The sequence below is a fragment of the Lupinus angustifolius genome, unplaced genomic scaffold (assembly GCF_001865875.1).
Source record: "Lupinus angustifolius cultivar Tanjil unplaced genomic scaffold, LupAngTanjil_v1.0 Scaffold_72_45, whole genome shotgun sequence".
Taxonomy (NCBI): Eukaryota; Viridiplantae; Streptophyta; class Magnoliopsida; order Fabales; family Fabaceae; genus Lupinus; species Lupinus angustifolius.
This window is the reverse complement of record NW_017723533.1, coordinates 1-21,822: the sequence shown is the minus strand read 5'-3', so window position 1 is coordinate 21,822 and position 21,822 is coordinate 1. Positions and strand designations below refer to the sequence as shown.

Here is a 21,822-nt window from a genome sequence, read left to right as displayed (position 1 = left end):
GTTCAACAATATTGTGGTTTTCCACCTAGTTCACACTACAACATTGCACCTGTTTCACAAACTCCACCTTCACCACATGTTATGACTGCTAGTACCAACAACAAAGATGTCAAGGATGTCAAGAATTTTGTTTGGTATTCAGACTCAGGGGCCACTAATCATCTCACGGCTGATCCAGCTCTTGTTCATAATCCAGTGGAGAATTTTGGCCCTAAACATATCTCCATGGGTAATGGTAGTGGTATACCTATTAGACATACATGATCTTCTCATTTCTTGTCTCCTATGGTTCCTAATCTTACTTTGTCACTCAATAATCTTCTTTTTGTACCTTCTATAACTAAAAACCTTATTAATATCTCTCAGTTTGCTAAGGATAATCATTGTTACTTTGAGTTTCACCCTAATGAGTGTTTTGTGAAATCTCACTGACAAGATTCTTTTGAGAGGATCAATCACAAATGATGGACTCTATGTATTTCATGATCTTCATTATACACAACTTCCTAGCTGTTTTAATGTTCAAACTATACCTACACCTACTGTTTCTAATTCTAGTAGTATTACTTCCAATGTTACATGTAATCCCAATAGTGTTCAGTCTTAGTCATATTTTCTATGACACTGTAGGTTAGGTCATGCTCATGAGAGCATTGTTCATCATATACTTTCCCAATGTAAGATACCTCATGGCAATAAAAGTACAATTGACATTTGTTCTTCTTGTTGTATGGGAAAGTCTCACAGACTACATGCTCCATCTTCAAAAAATGTTTATCATTCTGCCTGCCTTTGACCTTGTGTATATAGATGTGTGGGGTCCTGCACCTATTCATTCCGAATCAGGTTTTAGGTACTATGTCTCTATAGTTGATGCTCCTACAAGGCATACTTGGCTTTATTTGCTTAAACTAAAATCAGAAACTCTAACCATCTTTAAACATTTCCTTAAAATGATTCCAACTCAGTTTGGGAAAACCATCAAAGCTGTCCAAAGTGATTGGGGTGGTGAGTTTAGGTCATTCACATCTTTTCTTCAGTCTTTGGGAATTATACATAGAGTTTCATGCCCTCATACACATCATCAACAAGGAACCGTTGAAAGAAAGCATAGACATGTTGTAGAAACGAGTTTAGCATTACTAGCTCATGCATACTTACCTATAACCTATTGGGATCATGCCTTTACTACAACAACTTACCTTATCAATAGGCTCCCCTCTCCCACTTTGCAAAATTGTTCTCCTCATATTCTTCTTTTTGGAAATGTCCCATATTATAGTTTTTTAAAGGTCTTTGAGTGTGCATGTTATCCCCATTTACGACCCTACAACAAGCATAAACTTGCCTTTAGATCTACTGAGTGCACCTTCCTTGGTTACTCAAATTCACACAAAGGGTACAAATGTTTGTCTAAAGAAGAAAAATTATATGTCTCCAAAGATGTGGTCTTCAATGAACTTGTGTTTCCCTTTGCACCTAAAACTTCTAATTTTCAATCTGCAGTAACTGTGCCTACTTCACATTCTTCATATAAAGATATACTATCTCATACTCATACTCTATCTCCACCACTGATTACTCCCATTTCTATTTCCTCTCCTTTTATTTCCCCTACACACTAATCACCATCACCTATTGTGCCACACTCTCCAATTGAGTCTAGCTCTCCTATTCCATCCTTAGTGTCATCTCAGTCCCTTTCACTCATGCTCACAGCCAGTCCCACAATCCCCTTATCATCCTCTTCGGGTACTTCTAACTCACATATTCAGTCATTTGTTCCACAATCTTTGCATCCAATGCAGACTAGATCTAAATCTGGTATATTCAAAACTATTCATCCTAGAGTTTTGCTCACTGAATCAGAACCTTCCAGTGCCAAAACAGCCCTGACTAGTCCTGTATGGAAACAAGCAATGAAAGATGAATTTGATGCCTTAATTGCCTTAGGGACCTGGTCTCTTGTTCCTCTCCCATCTCATAAAAAGGCTATTGGGTGCAAATGGGTGTTTAAAAAAAACAAAATCATGATGGAACTGTCCAAATGTATAAAGCTAGACTTGTTGCCAAAGGGTTTCATCAACAACTTGGAATGGATTACAATGAAACTTTTTCTCCTGTGGTCAAACTTATTACTATCAGGATTCTTCTAACTTTAACAATAACTTTTCAATGGCCTCTAGAGCAGTTGGATATTAATAATGCATTTCTTAATGGCTTATTAAATGAAAAAGTCTACATGCAACAACCGACATGCTTTCAACACTCTGATAAGACATTGGTTTGCAAGTTGCACAAAGCAATCTATGGTCTCAAACAAGCACCTAAACAATGGTTTGAAAAACTCAAAGGAACTTTATTCAGCCTAGGTTTTACTACCAGCAAGTGTGACAACTCTCTTTTCATTCACTTTTCATCCACATACAAACTCTATGTCCTAGTGTATGTTGATGATATAATTGTTACTAGATCTTCTCAAAGTCATGTTCAACAACTTATCTCCAGTCTCAATTCCGCTTTTGCCCTCAAACAACTAGGAAAACTGGATTATTTTCTAGGAATTGAGGTTAAACACCTTCAAGATGGCTCTCTTCATCTAAATCAGTCCAAGTATGTCAAAGATCTCTTAGAAAGAGCTCATATGCATCTAGCTAAATCTGCTGCAACTCCTATGGCAAGCAACTGCAAATTAACCAAACATGGTGGTCAATCTTTTGAAGATCCTACTTTGTACAAGTCTATTGTGGGGGCACTACAATATGCTACCATCACAAGACCAGATATTGCCTTTAGTGTTAATAAAGTGTGCCAATTTCTCAGTCAACCCCTTCAAGATCATTGGACAACGGTTAAAAGAATTTTGAGATATCTACAATGCACTAACACTTATGGAATTCATCTTAAGCCTGCTCCAACATTAGTTCCTTTGTTTATTACAACATTTTGTGATGTTGATTGGGCTACTGATACAGATGATCAAAAATCTATTTCAGGTGCATGCTTATTTCTAGGACCCAATCCAATTACTTGGTGGTCCAAGAAACAGAACACTATATCCAGATCCAGTACTGAAGTTGAATACAGAAGTTTGGCTTTAGCTACTCAAGAGCTATCCTGGGTTGAGTCTCTCCTAACTGAACTTCAACTCCCCTACAAAACTCCTCTGGTCTTATGTGACAATCTCAATACTATAGCTATGGCACATAATCATGTTCTTCATAATAGGACTAAACATGTAGAACTTGACCTCTTTTTTGTTAGGGATAAAATTCAAACAAAGACTCTGCATGTCAAACATATCCCTTCAGAGTTCCGAACAATTGATGTTCTAACAAAGCATTTGTCTACAAACAAATTTCTTTCTCTTAGAAGACAACTGAAAGTCCAAGAGGCATCCGTAGCTTCAATGGGGTATATTAGAGATCTAGGATAAAATCTATATTATTTATACTATTAGTTATCAATGTATTGCAGTACAAGTACTGCCATAACTGCTTTCTCTTGTGTAGTACAATTGTTCTATCAACTAATGCAGTACACCTAAAGTACAATGCACTACACATATAGTACACTAGTGTAAACCTATAAATAAAGATAGTGTCATCTGTAATAATTACACATTCAATAATAATAATAACTGAATCAGTTATTCTGTTTTCTTCTCTCTCTCTTTCTCTCTCCTCCACTGTTACTCTCTTTATATTGAGACAAAACCAAATAATATATGAGTCAACAACTCTTTATTATTTTTTGGTTACAAAATGCATCAACAATTCCAAAGAGATATTGTTTAAATCGCTCTTATACTATATCGTAATGAACCAAAAATAATAATGAGATATTGACTCATATATTATTTGGACTTATCTCCACAATATACAATGTTTTGTTTAACTAAATTGCATTTATCACAATTTTTGTTTAAAAGATTTTACTTATTTCACGTGCAGGGGTGGTTAGTATAATGAAAGTATAAAAATCAGGGGTTTGTATAAGTGTAAAAAAGTGAGGGTGATTTATATAATTTTACTAAAACTCTATAATATAATTTACTTTAAATTAAAAAAATATTAATTTTATGTTTTCTAACAAATAAAAAATAAGTGGTATATGAAGTGATAAAATGTTCTCTAGTCCACCTTGGCAGAAGTCTGAAGAGTATAACCTGAACAGTGAAAACCCCACTGTATCCTTATGTAATAATAACATTCATCATAGTCCTACTGTATCCTTATGTAATAATAACATTCATCATAGTCCTAGATCATAGATCTTCTTCTTCTTCCCAAAGCGTTTAGGGTTTTACAGAACCAACAATGTCGAACCCTGAAATCCGTTGAATCTCCACCGTCCAATAACGAAATGGGATCATCATCAGCGTTCTTCGTGATCTGCATCCTCCACTCCATAATCGCAATGACGAGTGGGTCCCTCATGATGTTCTACATGAAAGAGGTTTACACCTTCGGCCACGGCGTTGAAACCGCCACCAACCTCCTCGGATCAACGCCGCACGATCAGCTCCTAATCAAGACCTCCGATTCATTCTCCGGCCTCCTCCTCCTCGCTATTGGCTTCTTACTATTCATGGTTTCCTTCGTCAAGGACCGTGATTTTCAACCGTTCTTCGCCAAAGGTTGCATGCTTCTTCACGTGTTTATGGTGATGTGGAGGATCTATTTTGAACGGAAGGTTGAGGATCTTGCATGGGATTGCCTTAGGCAAACCGTTGGAGATGTTCTGTTAGCGTTGTCGTGGGTTTTCTTCCTTCTTTACTCTTGGAGGGAGAAGTATGATTGATTCGTTAGGTATATGTTTTCGAATTATGAATTATGCTTCAAATTAGAGAACAAATCGTACTTGGTTGTTATTAATTCAGTTATTAACTATAGCCTCTTGCAACATTGATCTTGTTCAAAATGTCAAACTTAATGTGATCCGTGTTATTTCATTATTGAATAACATTGACAGGCAATAGCATTTCTGGATTGCGATGAATGACAATTGGATGCTTTACTTGTTTATTAAGACAAGAGTTTGAGGATCGATGAAACTAAGATAGAGTTTGGTAGACATCTTAGAACAAGACAGAACAGCATATATAGGTTTTATCATGTGTCTGGTGTATTCTAAACATAACAGATATTTTAGTTCCCCACCAAAAAGAATAGAACAGAACATCATGTTTTGCTATGATTATTCGTCAAACACCCTCACATGTGAGTGTCCGACACGTATCCGTCGTATCCGACACGGATACGCTCAGATTCGCGAAAGATAAGTATCCAAAAATTAAAAAAATAAAATAAAATAAATAAATATTAAGACACGTATTCGATTCGTTTTCAATAAAATATAGAATATATGGATTCGTTTTCAGTAAAGTATAGAATATATAGATTCGTTTCTAATAAAACAAGATAAGATAGATTCGTTTCCAATAAAATAGAATAAGATAGATTTGTTATGGAGTAAATTTCCATATTTTTTACTTTGAATATTTTGATTTACACTTATAATTTTATGATATTTTATGTGTTTTTATTATTTTATGTGTGTATCCCTGAACGTATCGTATCTTGTATTTTGGAAAAAATATGTGTCGACGTATCGGATACGTATCGTACACGACACATGTATCAGTATCCGTGCTTCAGAGATGTTTTGTATGCACACCAACTGCGGAGTTTGGATTTCAAATTGGTGCATTGTTTTGAAACTCATCTCTGCAGCTTAATATTGAGTTTAGCGTTTATGAACTCTCTAGATTTAAAGCAATTGCATTTGTCGATCTTCATAAAGCCATTTTTGTAAGTAGAGAACTTCGTTTAACTTGACTAGTGCACAAATGTGGAAGAACTGGATCTGTGCCACAGCCACCACCACTGCCATCAACTTTGTTTTCCAACATCTATTGCCCGCAATGACCCTCTCCTAGTTCTTGATGTGCTGCAAAAACCAGAGATTTGTCTCTTTACTTATGTGGTTTGCACCTAAAGCTTTGGTCTTTATTAACACTGTCTTCAACCTTAAATGAAGATTCCCCAATATCTGGTACCAGTTAGAACTTGTAAGCCACAATGATAGCAATAGCAGTGGGTCTGGATGAAAGGTATTTGTCCTTTCTGAACACATTCCATATGCTAATATGGCTCCCATGTTGGGATTTTTTTTTAATGTGTAGTATTTTTTCTTTTTTTCTGGTGCACATTTACTGTAAATCAATCCTCTCATGCTTATTTGTCATGCGGCGGAGAGAAACAGACAGATTTTACTAGTGGGCCCTGTCAAGGTTTGTAAAATTTCTTACATAACCTATGCGTATTTCTCTGTTATATATGACCACACTCCACACCCATAAACAACAACCAAACCTCAGTCTCATTATATGGGGTCGAATACATAGATCGAACAACACGATAATCCTCTATCATATATCATCTTCATTGAGAAGAAAAAACACATGAGATATTATATTCCCCATTTACCGTTGTTTACTTATTGCGTTTGTGTTTAACAATTTTTTTTTATCCAATCACATTATATAGTTAAAATTTAATGGTCGTCTCCGTTTATGTTTACAAATATCTCTCATCAATTTCTTTGTTAGAACAGGAAATTTTAATTGCACCATATATATCATTTTCTTTTCCGTTTATAAATGACTAACAGGAAATTAGCAATATTTTCCATGCACATATTTAGGGTTGAAGTCTTGAAGAGCTATAATGGATATGGCCTTTAGTGCATTTAGAGCTCAAGCTCTCATATCATTGTTAACATTTTCAAATTATGTCATGTACCATGCATGAATTTATCTGTAAGAACAGGAAGTTCCAATTGCATCAAAGATAACATATGTTTTTTTTTCTCTTTATTTATGTAAAGATATGGATGATCTAATTGATTTTTTCCTCACAAAAATATTTAGAATTGATGAGTGATAAATGGATATGTCATTCTAGAACTTAATGGTTTGTTTGCGAGTTAGTTATTAGAGGGCAGTAGAGGAAAGGAAAAGGCTCTGTAGCTATGTAATATACTTGTAATATGGCTCTCAGCGTTCTTTTTCTTTTCCTTCCCCTCTAAAAGCAACTCACAAATAGGCCCTAACATGTTAGTGTAGGTGGATTGATTGAAGAGAACTTATTGTAAAGCCATCATCCACACTATTGAAGGCCCCTTACTCTGTAGATTCTGAGAAGAGCATTGTTCCCTGAAGATTTATGTTTTGCCCTATGGCCATTTTTGTTTCCCCTTTTAACACATCTATATCCTTACTCTATTAGGCACCCATTTACAAGTATCTCTAGGATTAGAGTTGTCTATGCTCAACTCATGGTGGAATTCCAGCTACTTTTTCGGGTGATACAAATTAAGCAAATGCTTATTCAGTTGAATTTTTTAGGTGAATAGTATCCAAGCTTCTATACACATTCAGATTCTGCATATGATACTACCTAATTTCATTATCTTTTGTAAATGTCATCATTGCTGCCATTAACTTTCTAATAAGTCCTTCCTCTTCCCTATGTATTCTTCATCCAGAGAATGCTGATAAAGTACGTTAACCACTACCAGAAACTTGGTAGTTTCAAACAAATTGGGCATGGAAGATAATAAGTGCCCTTCTGGATCCTCCAAAAATTCATTGTATTATGGCCTATGGGTCCTCCAATAAGTACATTTGAACTTGATTAGGATCAATTATTTTCCACTGTGGCCTATAGCACCATTTTGTCCTTCTGCCCTGTTCTCATTGCCTATACCCTACACACCCTTTCCCATCATGAAATGTATGTAGTTATGTTTGGAATCATTTTCATGATTATCTATATGGAGCCCTCTATCACTGTCCTAGTTATTGTGTTCTCTTAACCCTGCATATCACAGATCAAATTTATTTTGTTGTACTATGGGTTGCTCCTTTAAAAAAAGTCATAAAAATTCATGAACTATATAACCAAATAAATCATAAATCGGCAAACATGATCTTGGATTTAATTTTTTTAAAAATCAGCAAGAATTGACGCAAGAAATGGAGATAATGTGGCAATATACAGCAGAACATTCTTTTGTTAGAACGAATTTGAATTTCTTAACATACCAATGTGTTTCCTCTATCTGTTTAAGGTTTTCTCAACATGAATATTGTGTGGCATCTCTATTTTTTCTACTCCTTTTTTATCCCCGATTGAATTTTTTATACAAATAATACTCTTATTCTTTAGTACCAACAAAACATTGGCCTAATGGTGTAAGACACACTCGATTCCATGTTATATTACAGTCAATGGTCAAATGCTTAAATTCATGAGAGCGACACTTATCAGGAGAGATATATACCTTAACAAAGATTAGTTCTTTCCATAGGCTGAGTAAATACCCTTAGTTATACCAGAAAACAATTATCCATTTAATCTTTCTTTTGAGTTGTGTGCCGTTATATGGACTCCCCTATTAATCTTTTGTATCTGCATATTTCAAGGACTTGGCAAGCACTTCCTCTTTTCCCATTTTGGTTTAAATTATGATTTTGCTGATGAACTTTTTGTTGCAACAATTACCTCCACTTCTCTATGTGGTGCCACCATATGAGATATATAAAATACAATTGAAGTTTGAACTTATCTGAATTACTATTATAGATTGAGATTGATATGAGCTTCCTGTTACACGTGACTATTATTTTGTTGACACTGTGTGTCCTGCCACCACCTAGAAATGTAGTTTTCTTATTAATATTGTTGTAGCATGGTGGGTTTTGATTAGACTTGTAGCATTTGTTCATAGTTTTCTTCCACATATGATGTACATCATAAATGCAAAATATCTCTTTTTGGTCCTTCAGCTTAATCACCCTTTTCAATTTAGTTCTCAAAATGTTTTGGGTTCTATTTGCTTGAAAACTTCAATTGCATATTTTAAAAACTAATTTTTTTGAAGGAAAAATTAACAAATTATTAGAAAGTGCTACTTTCACATATTTTAATATGACAGCTGCCAACAATGTGTTGGTTTAGAGGTATAAGGTCCTACAAGATTCCCAAGATGATCAAAAGGTCAAAAGTTCGATTTCTAGGAACGATAACTACGAACTTGAAATGGATTAATTCCTTATCCAAAAGAGTGAATAGATACCCTTATTAATATCCAAAAAACATCAGAATTATTGATATATAATTTGTAGTTCCATAAACATTGTCATTAAGCACATCTTGATCCTAATGAACCTAAGATACAAATATTCTAAAATTTTGCTTATAATGTAGCAACACTATTCATTCCATGTGGCACATACCAGCCAGAATTGCACTGTTTTTGTCTACTAAAAAAGCATGGGTGGCTAAGATTTTTTTCACCAAACACTAGGAATACTGAGAAATTTAAAAGTCCACCTTGCTTAGCTTGTGAACCTATTACATGCCTTTAACAGGCACTATCCTGCTAGTGGCTTTAAAATTCATTTGGAATGATTATTATATTAATAGTGGAGGACTCTTATAAGTATACCTTTATTTACATTAATTAAATTGGAATTGCTTACCAGTGGATTCCTCTCTTCATGTCATCTTTCAATATCTTTTCCATCTCTGAATTGCAAGTATGAGTGGATGCACTAATTCATAAGTTCACCACTTTGCCTTTTCCCTTCTTTACATAAAAATGTTACCCCCCTCAAATGTCATTGCTTCATCAACAATATGCCATTTGGTCCTCATAGGACAAAAGGTGTAATTGATTTCTTGAAGCGGTACTTATTAAGAGGGGGCAACGACAATGTTTATTCTTAAAGCTGTTTTTAATAGAATAAGAACATTTTCACTTTGTTCTCCACTGTGACATTCTTATCTTATAATTTTTGTTATTAAATAAGAACGATGAGAGAGAAATAAGAACGATAAGAGAGAGCGAAAAAAAATATATAGATGTTTGGTTAAAAATGAGGTAGGTTGTGTAACCCAAATAAAAATATATGTTATCATTGTGAGACCCATATAAAAATGATATCATTGTGGGAAAAAATAAATGTTATTCTTATTTTATGAGAAATTATAATAAATTATAAAATAATATATGGAACCCAAATAAAAATAAAAATATTATTTCTGATTGTTCCGATCAACATCTGAAAATGTCAAACTACCCCCCATATAATGTTATTGTCCTCTTCAGTTTTGTGTGTGTCAATAATGGAAATCTTTTGGGTTCTTTTATTATGTTCTTTTGATACTTTTCTGCTTTTTATAAGTCCCAATTGTCTACCTAATATATGTAGAATTGTTACATAAATAATAATATTTTCATTCTTATTTAAGTCTCACATGTTATTTTATAATTTATTATAACTTCTTATAAAAAAAGAATATCTATTTTTTCTCACAATAACAAATATCATTCTTATTCTTATTTGAATTCCACAACCTAATCACACTTTTATATTTTACAATAAATATAGCAAAGTATTAAGAATAATTAATTATTTACTTATTTATTAATAAAATTAAAAATTGTTATAATTTATTATAAATATTAGATATCAATTATAAATAAAAAAATATAATTTTGTTGTTCACTTGGTGAAATTTTCGTAGTTCTTTGTTTTTTTTAATTTCTTTTTTTGTAAAATTTTAATTTTTTATAATGATTTTAGATTTTTTGATGTTTTTGGATATGTTTATGTTTGAATTGTATATTTTCATGTTTCTTCTTAAAAAGAAATGTTCTTATTTAATCATTTTTGTTGTTATTTAAGAAAAAACACAAAAAATAAAAATATTACGTTGAATAATAAAACAAGAATATTCTTATTCTAATAATGTGAAAATTGGTTCTGAACAACGATGCATTTTAGTGGCAGAAAGTAGAATAGGTGCATGTCCACTTTCATTGGTTATTATCTCTCTTTTGCACAAATCAACACCCATTTCATATATATTTAAACATATAGTGGTGGCTATAATTATTCGGTAAAATCTACACCAGATTCCTTGAAAATTTACATCATTTTTAGCAACCTATATATTGCATGCGTTGAAAATATGCACAAGGAAAGTTTATGTTGGGTTTAACAAATAGATTTGTAAGTTTATGAAGTGATTTATAAATTATAAGTAAACCAATAACCATAGACAAAAACAACAGCATATGTCTGATACTGTGTAGCATATTCTTTCCCACCATTGGTTGAAGTGTTTGTTAAAGAAAAAAGTCTCAACCCATCATCTCTAACTAAACTAGTTACTTCCCCCATTCACTAAAGTTGTCTTCTTTGCTTTTCACTGAAGTTTTAGAGAGAGAGAGAGAGAGTGATACTGCATGTGATGGCTCCAAACTTGGGTAGAAGAGTGGAGGATGGTGGTACTGGGCGAGGAACCAGACCTATCTGAACATAACCCACCTTTTCAATTTCTAAAAAGATACCTTTTTTTCTTCCTTTCAATCTCTTATGTTCTGGTTTTGGAGTTTCTTCCTTCAACATGTGATTGAGGTGTTTTTCTCTTCTATTTGTGCTTCTTTCTATTAACTCTGATATAGCTTATTTGGGTCCAACCCTTCTCACTGCTGCAAATGGTATACACTTCCTTCATCTCTTAAGTCCTAACTCACTTTAGCCTTTTGCATTTAAGTTACAATTCCTTTCATAATTCCTATGAATTCCAAAGGGCTTACCTTTTTTATAATATAAAGGGAGTGTTTGGTATTATTTCTTTTGACAAATAAAAGCAATAAAATTGTGGTTTATTTGATAACTATCATTGTTTTATTTTCTGTTGACAAGTTTTATACCCTTATTTCTCTCTATCTCTTTCATTCATAAAACTTTATGTGCAGCCTAACCACTTTAATTGTATATTGACTGTTAGAATAGATTTTGTGTTTGATAGCAATATTAACTTGCAAGCAACTTTTTATTTATTGAATTTGAAGCAATCTTAAGAAAAGTATTATTATCATTTTTTCACTATATTGTTCTACTTTTTCACTTAATCAAAACACAGTAGTTCCTTTAGGTTTCATTTCTTTGATGTGCAATTAAGAATATTAATACAATAATAGTAGTTTACTAATTTTATCCCAGATCCATCTTTTGAGATTAGGATGCTACATCTCAAATTTTTGTCAGCATAACTATAGTAATTGCAATTTTGTTTTTTCCATTTTTTTCCATTTTCTTTTCTGATTGAAAATGATTGGAGAAAGTATTCACTGGTCATTTTGTTGCAGGTTCAAAAGAAATGATCTGTTAATAGAAGCTCTTCTGACTTTTGGCAATGGAAATTATGCTTCAAATTCGACTTTGTTCTCTCAGACAGATAATTTGATATCTTTCCACTTGCTGTGAATCAAGGAGCATTAAGTATATGTTTGATTGGTTATTTCCGCTGAATGGTTAAAGCTTCTTCTGAAATTTTATCAGTTCTAGATATTAATAAATCAATCTCCCCCAGTTACCAGATTTTGGCTTCATCGTGGAGCAGGGCAAATCTCCTTTGGCAATATAGCTTCCAAGTTCCTATTTTGGAAAAGAAAATTTATTAACCTTCTATACTTTACTTGTGTTTGAAGACTCAGCTATATTGGGCAAATCTCCTTTGGCATATTACTTAATTCCTTTGGTTTGGTTCGTAGCAGTGAAACTATATGACATTAAATTTTGTCATCTTTCTATTGAAGTTTTACCTTGCTGAAGTCATTCCACTAGGAATTTCACACTTTCATCTGGACAAATCTCCTTTGGCATCTTTTGGTTATCTTGGTTTGCTTCCTCCAGCTTCTATATAATTTTCGTCCAGAAAACCACAAAATAATCATCTTATAGTTCTAGCTCCTTGATACTTCTAGTGTTGGGAAACTTATCTCAGGAATTTCTGTCTGTTGGAAGTTCTAGTCCAAATTGGGCAAATCTCCTTTGGCATTTTGGAGTCGTTTATCGATTCCTGTTATCCTATCAGACAAATCTCTTTGCATCAAATCTCCGGTTACTATCTGTGACAAACAGCAGTATCAATCAGATACATATTGTGTTTGTACAAAAATAGACTTGAAATCAATATCTCCATCGTGGATTGCAATATATACTGAAACTCAGGTTTAATGCTTCAATTTACTTGAGAAGGTGAGGATCATATTGAGTCCATATTTATACTTAATGTTCCTCTTTGGATGTATTAAAATATCTTGTCTGAAATGATCACTTAGTTGCTCAATGTTTTCCTGAATAAAAGAGTCAAATTACTGATAATTTTTGCTTACATAGGTCATTTAAAACAGTAAAAAATTTGAGAGTTAAACTTTTTCATGTTATTAATGAGGTGTATGCTTTCTTATCAAGATAATACTCAGTGCAGTTTGATTCTGATTCCATTTATTTCTTAGTTTGGTGAGGATGCCTGTCTGTTGGTTAATATTCGATCTTATCATTGTGGTGTTAAGTTATTTTCTTGTAGAGATTTCGTTGATGTTTCTATTGACACATTATGACAGGCACGTATTGATAGATTCTAAAATGACCGATTCCGACTCAGACACTTTCAGTGAGAGCAGCAGTAGTGAGGACCAAGAGGACATTGATTATCTATATGGTGGGCAAGCACGGAGCATATTATCAAGTTTAGAGGAAAGCATCGGGAAGATTGATGATTTTCTCTCATTTGAGAGGACATTTGTTTATGGCGACGTGGTCTGCTCCTTGTCAGACCCATCTGGACAAATGGGCAGGGTCACAAGTGTTGATATGTTAGTGGATTTGGAAAATGTTCAAGGAAACATATTAAAAAATGTGAACTCCAAAACACTTCTGAAGATCCGGTCCATTTCAGAAGGTGATTATGTAATTAAGGGGCTGTGGCTTGGCCAGGTTCAAAGGGTGGTGGACAAAGTGACTGTGTTGTTGGATGATGGATCGAAATGTGAGATCATTGCTTCTAGAAAAGAGAAGCTTTTACCAGTGACTCATCATTTTCTTGAAGATTCGCAGTATCTATACTATCCGGGGCAGAGAGTAAAGGTGAACTCCTCCACTGCTTCTAAATCAGCTAGATGGATATGTGGTACTTGGAGCGACAATAAAGATGAAGGAACAGTTTGTGCTGTGGAAGCAGGTCTGGTGTATGTTGAGTGGTTTGCCTCTGCTCTTTTAGGTTCCAATTTTAATGTGAGTTCTCCACCATCCTGGCAAGATTCCGAAAACTTGACCTTGTTGTCGTGTTTTTCACACGCAAACTGGCAGCTTAGTGACTGGTGTATGCTTCAAGTTGCAGACCAAAAGGAACGTATGGAACAGCTAGATCTTTCTAATGAGCATGGTATGACAAGAGGACACAGGAGAAGAAAACTTAACTCTAATGTTGGGGAATTATTTATAGTTTCAAAGAAAAAGACCAAAGTTGATATTATATGGCAAAATGGTGAACATGCATTGGGATTAGATCCGCAGAGCTTAGTCCCAGTGAATGTCATTAACACGCATGAATTTTGGCCACACCAGTTTGTGCTGGAAAAAGGTGCTTCTTCTGATGATCCTCTTAAGCCTAGCAGTCAAAGATGGGGTGTTGTTCTATCCGTGGATGCAAAGGAGCGTACTGTAAATGTACAATGGAAAACGGTCCCCATATCTGAGCCTGGCAATTTGGCTGAAGACACAATGATGGAAACTGTGAGTGCATATGAACTTGTTGAGCACCCAGATTTTTCCTGTTGTTTTGGTGATATTGTGTTCAAGAATCAACAACAGCTTGTCTACCCAGCTGCTAAAGAGGATGCAAGGCCAATGACTGACGTGAATTTGGTGGCTCCTTTGATAGATTGGGACGAAAATCAGAATAACTTCCCTGGTAACTGTTACCTGTCATGTATTGGCAATGTTACTGGTTTCAAAGATGGTGATGTGGAGGTGAAATGGGCTACTGGTTTAACAACCAAGGTATGATATCCAATTTTCTGTACCCAATATATTGCAGTTAATGGTTCTACTGGTGATATATGGTGAAGGTATAACTCATGAAAATATTGCTTCCCTTATATGCATTAATTTATATAACAGTTTAATACATAATGATTTATTCTATTAACCTAGCTATCCCCTATTCTCATGGGATCCTCCTTGTAAATGGAAATGTTATTTGTAACTGTGTTGGACTGTGTGCCTGTGAGGTATAAGATCTTTCCGAGCTGAAGCCAGCTTCTATTTTATGTAATTAAGGTTGTTGGATTAGGATTATCCTTTCCAGTCATTTGTGGTACAGTAGACAAACGCTTCTACCCTTGATCAAAATCTTGATAAGGTAGCAATTGGCAAATGACATGTGACAACCACTGAACTTAAACTGCACCCTATTTAATTGATGATGCTACTGAACATAGACTGGACCAATATTAATCACTTAAGAACAATATTTTCTTATATTCTAATGTATTTTATGCGTTACGTTTTTAGCCTTTCATCTAGAGGAAGTCTTACGGATGTATTTTTCCCCCCGACAGGTTGCACCTTATGAAATTTTTCGGATTGATAAACATGAAGGTTCAGCTGTAACCCCTAATCCTTATGAAACAGATCTTGAGGAGTTGCCTCAAGAGATGAATGAACATGGAAGTCCACCTTCTGACCAGAAGGGAAAGGTGAGGGCAATAGCTTCTCTGCATGTTCTGTATATATGTGCATCCATATGTGTATAATGTGTATGCTTATATATCATATCGTTTTTTGTGTGAATTATTTAATTGGGCATTGAGGAACATAAGTCTCATATTAGAAATTGTAGTGAAAAGTCGGTTAGTTAATAGCAATAGAAAATAAAAAAGGAAATTTCAATCTTCTCTAATATTTTGGATTGGTTATGATCCTGAAATAACACTTTTGAATGAGATTGGATGTTGACTTTACCAAAACAATAGTTTAATCATAAGCTGAATATCACTTGTGATTATCAGGGCTTGTTAAATTATGACGGTGGCAGAGGGAATTGCGAAAAGCATTCTGGAGAGTCTAGCTCCTTTTCCCTTCCTCAAGCTGCCTTTGAATTTTTCTCTAGCATTAAAACCAGCATATTCCAAACACTTGGTGTAACATCATTTTCCAGAGCAGTTTCCTTAGTCCCAAAATTTGATGAGGAAAATCGATCTGATTTTCTTGGTGAGAAAGTTTTGGACACTTGTGACCCCTGCACTGAATCACATTCAATGAGTGGGTTGCAGTCTACTGAAGACAGAACTCCATATGATGAAATTACTATGACTCGAGAGAGGAATGATTTTCCGGTTTATTTAGACAGCAACAGTCCAGATCAGCTGAAGCAGTTCGATATAATAGATAATTGTTCAGACCACCACTTTTTTGATGAGGGAAAAGGGTTAGCATTATCTCAGGTTAGAAATTGACACATCATCACATATATTCACATATACTACTTACATTGAAAACATTGACGCTAATTGTTTTCATCTCGTTTTGTTCCCCTATAGGTAAAAAGTGGCTGGGTGAAAAAAGTTCAGCAAGAATGGAGCATCCTAGAGGATAATCTTCCTGGTGAACACTTCATCTTATTTGTTTTAAACCATGCTTTTTATATACTAAAAAAATAAGAAAAAGGGTGGCCCAGAGAGAATAGATGTACAATGCTTAAACTTAGAAATTAGAATACAAAATTGCATTATCCTGTCACAAGTCTCTGTCATATTATGGACTAGGACTGATTTTAGGAAAGCGAGACGTGAATTGAGTAAAAAAGGCGGCACAATGCATGAGGCTCCCGCCACTGGATCTGGGAAGGGTAGATGTACGTAGTCTTATTTGCAATCACAAGTTTAGTGAGAGTAGTATATGTGTGACTGTGTAAGCTTTGTTGGCCATTAAGATTTAATCGAAAAAAGACCTGGAATTAAGTAGGCTGTTTCATTGAATAAATTAAGTAGCCTGTAAGTTTTCATCATAGTTTCTGCAAATTCACTTACAATCTTTTATTGGCCCAAACAGAAAGTATATATGTCCGTGTTTTTGAAGAAAGGATGGATCTCATGCGAGCAGCCATTGTTGGTGCCTCCGGAACCCCATATCATGACGGGTTGTTTTTCTTTGATATATGTTTCCCTCCAGAGTATCCCAGTGAACCACCTGTAAGCTTTGAAATGTAGTTTTTCTATCTTCGTTGGATTACTTTTATTGTGATTCATGCATCGAAATTCCTCCTTTTAGTATTCAGCAAAAACTGCATCTTTGTTTCTTAACAAGCTTCTAATCCTGTCATCGTGTCCTTTGAAATCCCATGCAGATGGTGCACTTCAATTCTGGTGGGCTACGATTAAATCCTAATTTGTACGAGTCGGGGAAAGTCTGTCTGAGTCTGCTAAATACATGGACTGGAACATCCAGTGAAGTGTGGAACCCTGGAGCCTCCACAATTCTTCAAGTCCTTCTCTCTCTGCAGGCCCTTGTCCTTAATGATAAGCCTTATTTCAATGAGGCTGGGTATGATCAACAAATTGGAAGAGCTGAAGGAGAGAGAAACTCGGTGAGTTACAATGAGAATGCATTCATTGTCACCTGCAAATCCATGTTGTATCTGTTAAGAAAGCCACCAAAGGTAAATTGAGTACTATTATTTGATTTTTGTCTATTATTATTACTCTGGCATGTTGTTTTGGACATTTATTTGTGCATACCATGCTAGAAAAATGTGTCTCAGAACAAAATAATAAACTAGAAAATAACCTGGATATCTTGCATATTTGAATTTATTCTATGATTTATCTCAGAAAGGAGAGATTCATGTGGATGATAAAATGACTAAAGATGTAAATAAGTCATTGATTTTCTCCATCTTTGGCCTGTACACATCTTTGAAAATTGTGCATGGTCGTCGATTTCCTCTTTTTCATATTTTCTAGCATGATTTTAAGTTTCTTCAAGTTCAATTTTCATTGTTGAAGCATGTGGCCTGTTCCTGTTCCTAGGTAACTTTAAACAAAATGGTGCTATCTAAAATCTTTGAATACAGTTCTAATATGGATGGAATTTGTAACTGACAATGTTGCTGACGGTTGCAGCATTTCGAGACAGTGGTGGAAGAGCACTTTAGACAACGTTCGCAACATATACTTGTTGCTTCTAAGGCATATCTCAAAGGAGTTACTATTGGATGTGCTTTTGGATCTGGAAACCCTGAGGATGAAAACCAGAAAGGGACTTCTACAGGATTTAAAATCATGCTTTCTAAGCTCTTCCCCATGCTTGTTGAGGCCTTTTCCGACAACGGAATTGATTGCAGCCAGTTTAATGAGCTGCAAAAGTAACTCTTCTGTGTTGTGAGGAATTGTGAAGCTTCCTGACCAAGTTATTTCAACTTTATGTGTGATTAGATTATCTTGTATTATATGAAATGTATGCTTGTAGAAACAACAATCTCTACTGTGTTTGGAATTGACATGGTTGGTGTACTAATAATAGAGAGTAGAGAGACCTTGTGGTGTGTATATGTATAGACAATGTCTTGCAGATGTGAAAATATGAAATAAGAAACACAATGATTGGAGTATTTAGTTTTGAAGTGCCTTTTCAATATTCACGTGTTTGATAATTATCTTATGACACTTCAATATCTAATAAATATTTCCAACATAGGTAGTTGAGAAGACAAATCTTCCTCCACAAATTGGGACTCACTATGCAAGTTTTTTTTGTACTAAAAAATCTTCATTTTCAACCTCTTGGGTAAGAAACTATTCCCTTTTATAGTAGAGAACAAAATATCTTCTGGTATAAGGAGATAAGTTATTTCCTTAGGACCACTAAAGTCATGATATGTGTCGTATTTTATCATTTTCTACAAAAATATTTTTAAAACAAAACCAAATATACACATGTCATATTTTCACTGGCGTAAGGAGATAAGTTATCAAAGTATGAAGATATATTTTACTTTTGTTTAGATTTTGACATTCCCACAATCTACTTTGTTCCAACACAATCAAATTACACATAACCTATTACTACCACATTTTCTTTCTAATCATCTAGAGTTGAGTGAAAATTTCAATAGGAGATGCACAAGTTTCACCAACCCACCTTGTACCAATGTTGCAAACTACTGCAAGTTAAGGAATAAATAAAAATAAAAATAGTAATAAAAATAATGGAGGTAAGAATAGTAAGTATAATAATGATGAATATGAATAAGTGCATATAGAATCATATATATATAATAGAGCAGAAATAGGATCATATAAGAATTGAGAAAAAGATCATTATTGGAAATTAAATAAACAGTTTGTTCCAAAATTGAAGTCATGGGTTTCCATCAATTATTTCTGATCTTATATTTATGAACTCTATTTTCTACAAGCCAAACCAAACCATGCGCGCCAACACAAACATAAACCCTTGAGTCTTTACCCTTTTCTTAACACAATGAACTCCATTAATTCTTCATCTTCTTTCAATGATGCATTTGTGGGGATAGAATGCCACATAGAACCCCTTGTCACAAAGTTGACTTATGCTCAATAGGTTGTACTTGAGTCCCTCAACGTATAGAACTCCTTCTATTGTAGTAGAAGGTGGCTTCCTGACTCTACCGACTCCAAGATTTCTTTCTTTATTGTTGTCACCATATGTGACATAGTCATCGTCCTTTGAAGTAAGGACAAAGAAATTTCTTTTGTCTCTTGTCATATGTTTTGAGCAGCCGCTATCCAAGTATCGTAAATCACACACGACTCCTAAATATTCTTGTAAATCAGGTTAATTGATATTAGGTACCCATTTCGGGTCCTAGAGGGTTAGCACATTTCTTTATGCATTTAAAGCGTCATAGGGGCACACCATATTTTCTAATCATGCAAGTGTTAGGTGTATGCCCATGGTGTTGGGAATTCCTTATGATTGGTGAAATATCAATTCTAGGATCTTGAATCTCATGATTCTCATACACATATATGAAACAAAGGGTGTAGTGTCATACCTGAATCCATGTTCGTGGATGTGCTCCTTTGATCTACGTTTTCGAAATAGGTTTTGTGGTATGATGATATTCCCCAACCAAATCCCTTATTCCTCTTGGGACTTGCGTTGTCACTCTAATGGGAGAGGAGAAAACTAAATTTGATTTGGTGTGTTGGGGATGAGGATGATGATGGGGATGAGGATGAGGATGAGGATGAGGATGAGGATGAGGATGAGGATGAGGATGAGGATTAGGATGAGGATTAGGATTAGGATGAGGATAAGGATGAGGATAAGGATGAGGATAAGGATGAGGATAAGGATGAGGATAAGGATGAGGATAAGGATGAGGATAAGGATGAGGATAAGGATGAGGATAAGGATGAGGATAAGGATGAGGATGATGATTAGGATGAGGATGAGGATTAGGATTAGGAATAGGTTTAGGATTAGGATTAACATTAGGATTAGGATTAGGATGAGGATGAGGATGAAGATAAGGATGATGATGAGCATGATGATTAGGATTAGGATTAGGATTAGGATGAGGATCAAGATTAGGATGAGGATGAGGGTGAGGATGAGCATGAGGATGAGGAGAATGATGAGCATGAGGATGAGGATGAGGATGAGAATGACTTGATGGGTATCCACCCATTAAGCTCATATCTGTTATCAGCTTTTAGAAATCTAAGAGGAGTTAGTAATTAGACCACTTATAATGTAACCCCAGAAATAAATAGCTGATATCATTGTATCAAATATATGATGCTCACCTTAATTAGAAATTATAAATTTCTAACAATCTCCCACTTGGGCTTCACATCTTCCTGAAACAATTATATCACAGGTTCTTTAGGCGCACATCTGTATGATATTTACGTCTAGACTTCTCTTTAATACAATCTGGCATACAATATGGTCCATCTCATATATTAACTATGAAACCACCACGACTTTCATCACATTTAACTGTGACTCGACCATGATGATCACCATATTAATATACTCAATGACATAGATCAAATATGGATGAGTGACATGGAAATTTCATGCAATGTGATCTCAAACATGTCTATTTCCAACTGGTCCTTCTTTATTCTTTAGTGAGATCAATCCAAAGTCTTTAATTGCAACACAATTGTTACAATACACAATTTCAAAATGAAACAATAAACCATTAACTTTATTATGCATAAAAACTGAATATAATATCCAAAGCAAAAAACATAAAACATATAGACTCCCACTGAACTAAGGTACCCTAAGGAACAACACCCACATGAGCAACATGCTCATGAAAGATTTTAGGTACCAAACCCTTAGTCAGTGGATCAGCTAGCATAAAATTTGTCCCTATATGTTCTATGGAAACTTGTCCATTTTGAACACTTTCTTTAACAACAAGAAACTTTATGTCAATGAATTTTGACTTTGTAGAACTCCTATTGTTGTTAAAGTAAAGAACCGCAGACTTGTTGTCACAATAAATACTCAATGGTCTTTCAATACAATCGACCACACGTAAGCCAGTGACAAAATTCCACAACCATATGCCATGGTCTGATGTTTCAAAACAAGCCATGAACTCTACAACCATGGGTTGAAGGAGCTATAAGCGTCTGTCTCGCAGACTTCCAAGAGATAACACCTTCAGCCAATACAAACACATATCCAGAGGTGGAGTGTATACTGTCTAGACATCCAGCAAAATCGGAGTCAGAGTACCCAATGATCTCTATATTCTCAGACCTCCGATAAGTGAGCATGTACTCCTTTATTCTCTTCAAGTAATGCATAACACGTTTGATTGCCTTCCAATGATGCATTCCAGGATTACCCAAATATCTGCCCAAAACTCCCACAACAAATGCTAT

The 21,822-nt window shown here is 34.7% G+C and overlaps 2 protein-coding genes across 4 annotated transcripts; both read left to right on the top strand.

Moving 5' to 3' along the window:
• The first annotated feature begins 4,238 nt into the window (after positions 1–4,238).
• On the top strand, positions 4,239–7,311 carry LOC109339344. 2 transcript variants are annotated; one of them, XM_019576763.1, is made up of 2 exons: positions 4,239–4,811; positions 7,293–7,311. In XM_019576763.1, the coding sequence occupies exon 1, from the start codon at positions 4,366–4,368 to the stop codon at positions 4,801–4,803; it is 438 nt and encodes a 145-aa protein (XP_019432308.1). In that variant the 5' UTR covers positions 4,239–4,365; the 3' UTR covers positions 4,804–4,811; positions 7,293–7,311. The 2 variants fall into 2 exon arrangements, with proteins under 2 accessions (XP_019432308.1, XP_019432307.1); XM_019576762.1 differs by lacking the exon at positions 7,293–7,311 and adding an exon at positions 6,717–6,880.
• Positions 7,312–11,175: 3,864 nt separating this feature from the next.
• LOC109339345 (probable ubiquitin-conjugating enzyme E2 24) lies at positions 11,176–18,551 on the top strand. 2 transcript variants are annotated; one of them, XM_019576765.1, is made up of 9 exons: positions 11,176–11,494; positions 12,232–13,123; positions 13,492–14,929; positions 15,490–15,627; positions 15,940–16,374; positions 16,471–16,534; positions 16,982–17,121; positions 17,277–17,588; positions 18,052–18,551. In XM_019576765.1, exons 3-9 carry the CDS (start codon positions 13,514–13,516, stop codon positions 18,295–18,297), a joined length of 2,751 nt encoding a protein of 916 aa, XP_019432310.1. In that variant the 5' UTR covers positions 11,176–11,494; positions 12,232–13,123; positions 13,492–13,513; the 3' UTR covers positions 18,298–18,551. The 2 variants fall into 2 exon arrangements, with proteins under 2 accessions (XP_019432310.1, XP_019432309.1); XM_019576764.1 differs by having other exon boundaries at positions 11,176–11,577.
• The last annotated feature ends 3,271 nt before the right edge of the window (positions 18,552–21,822 follow it).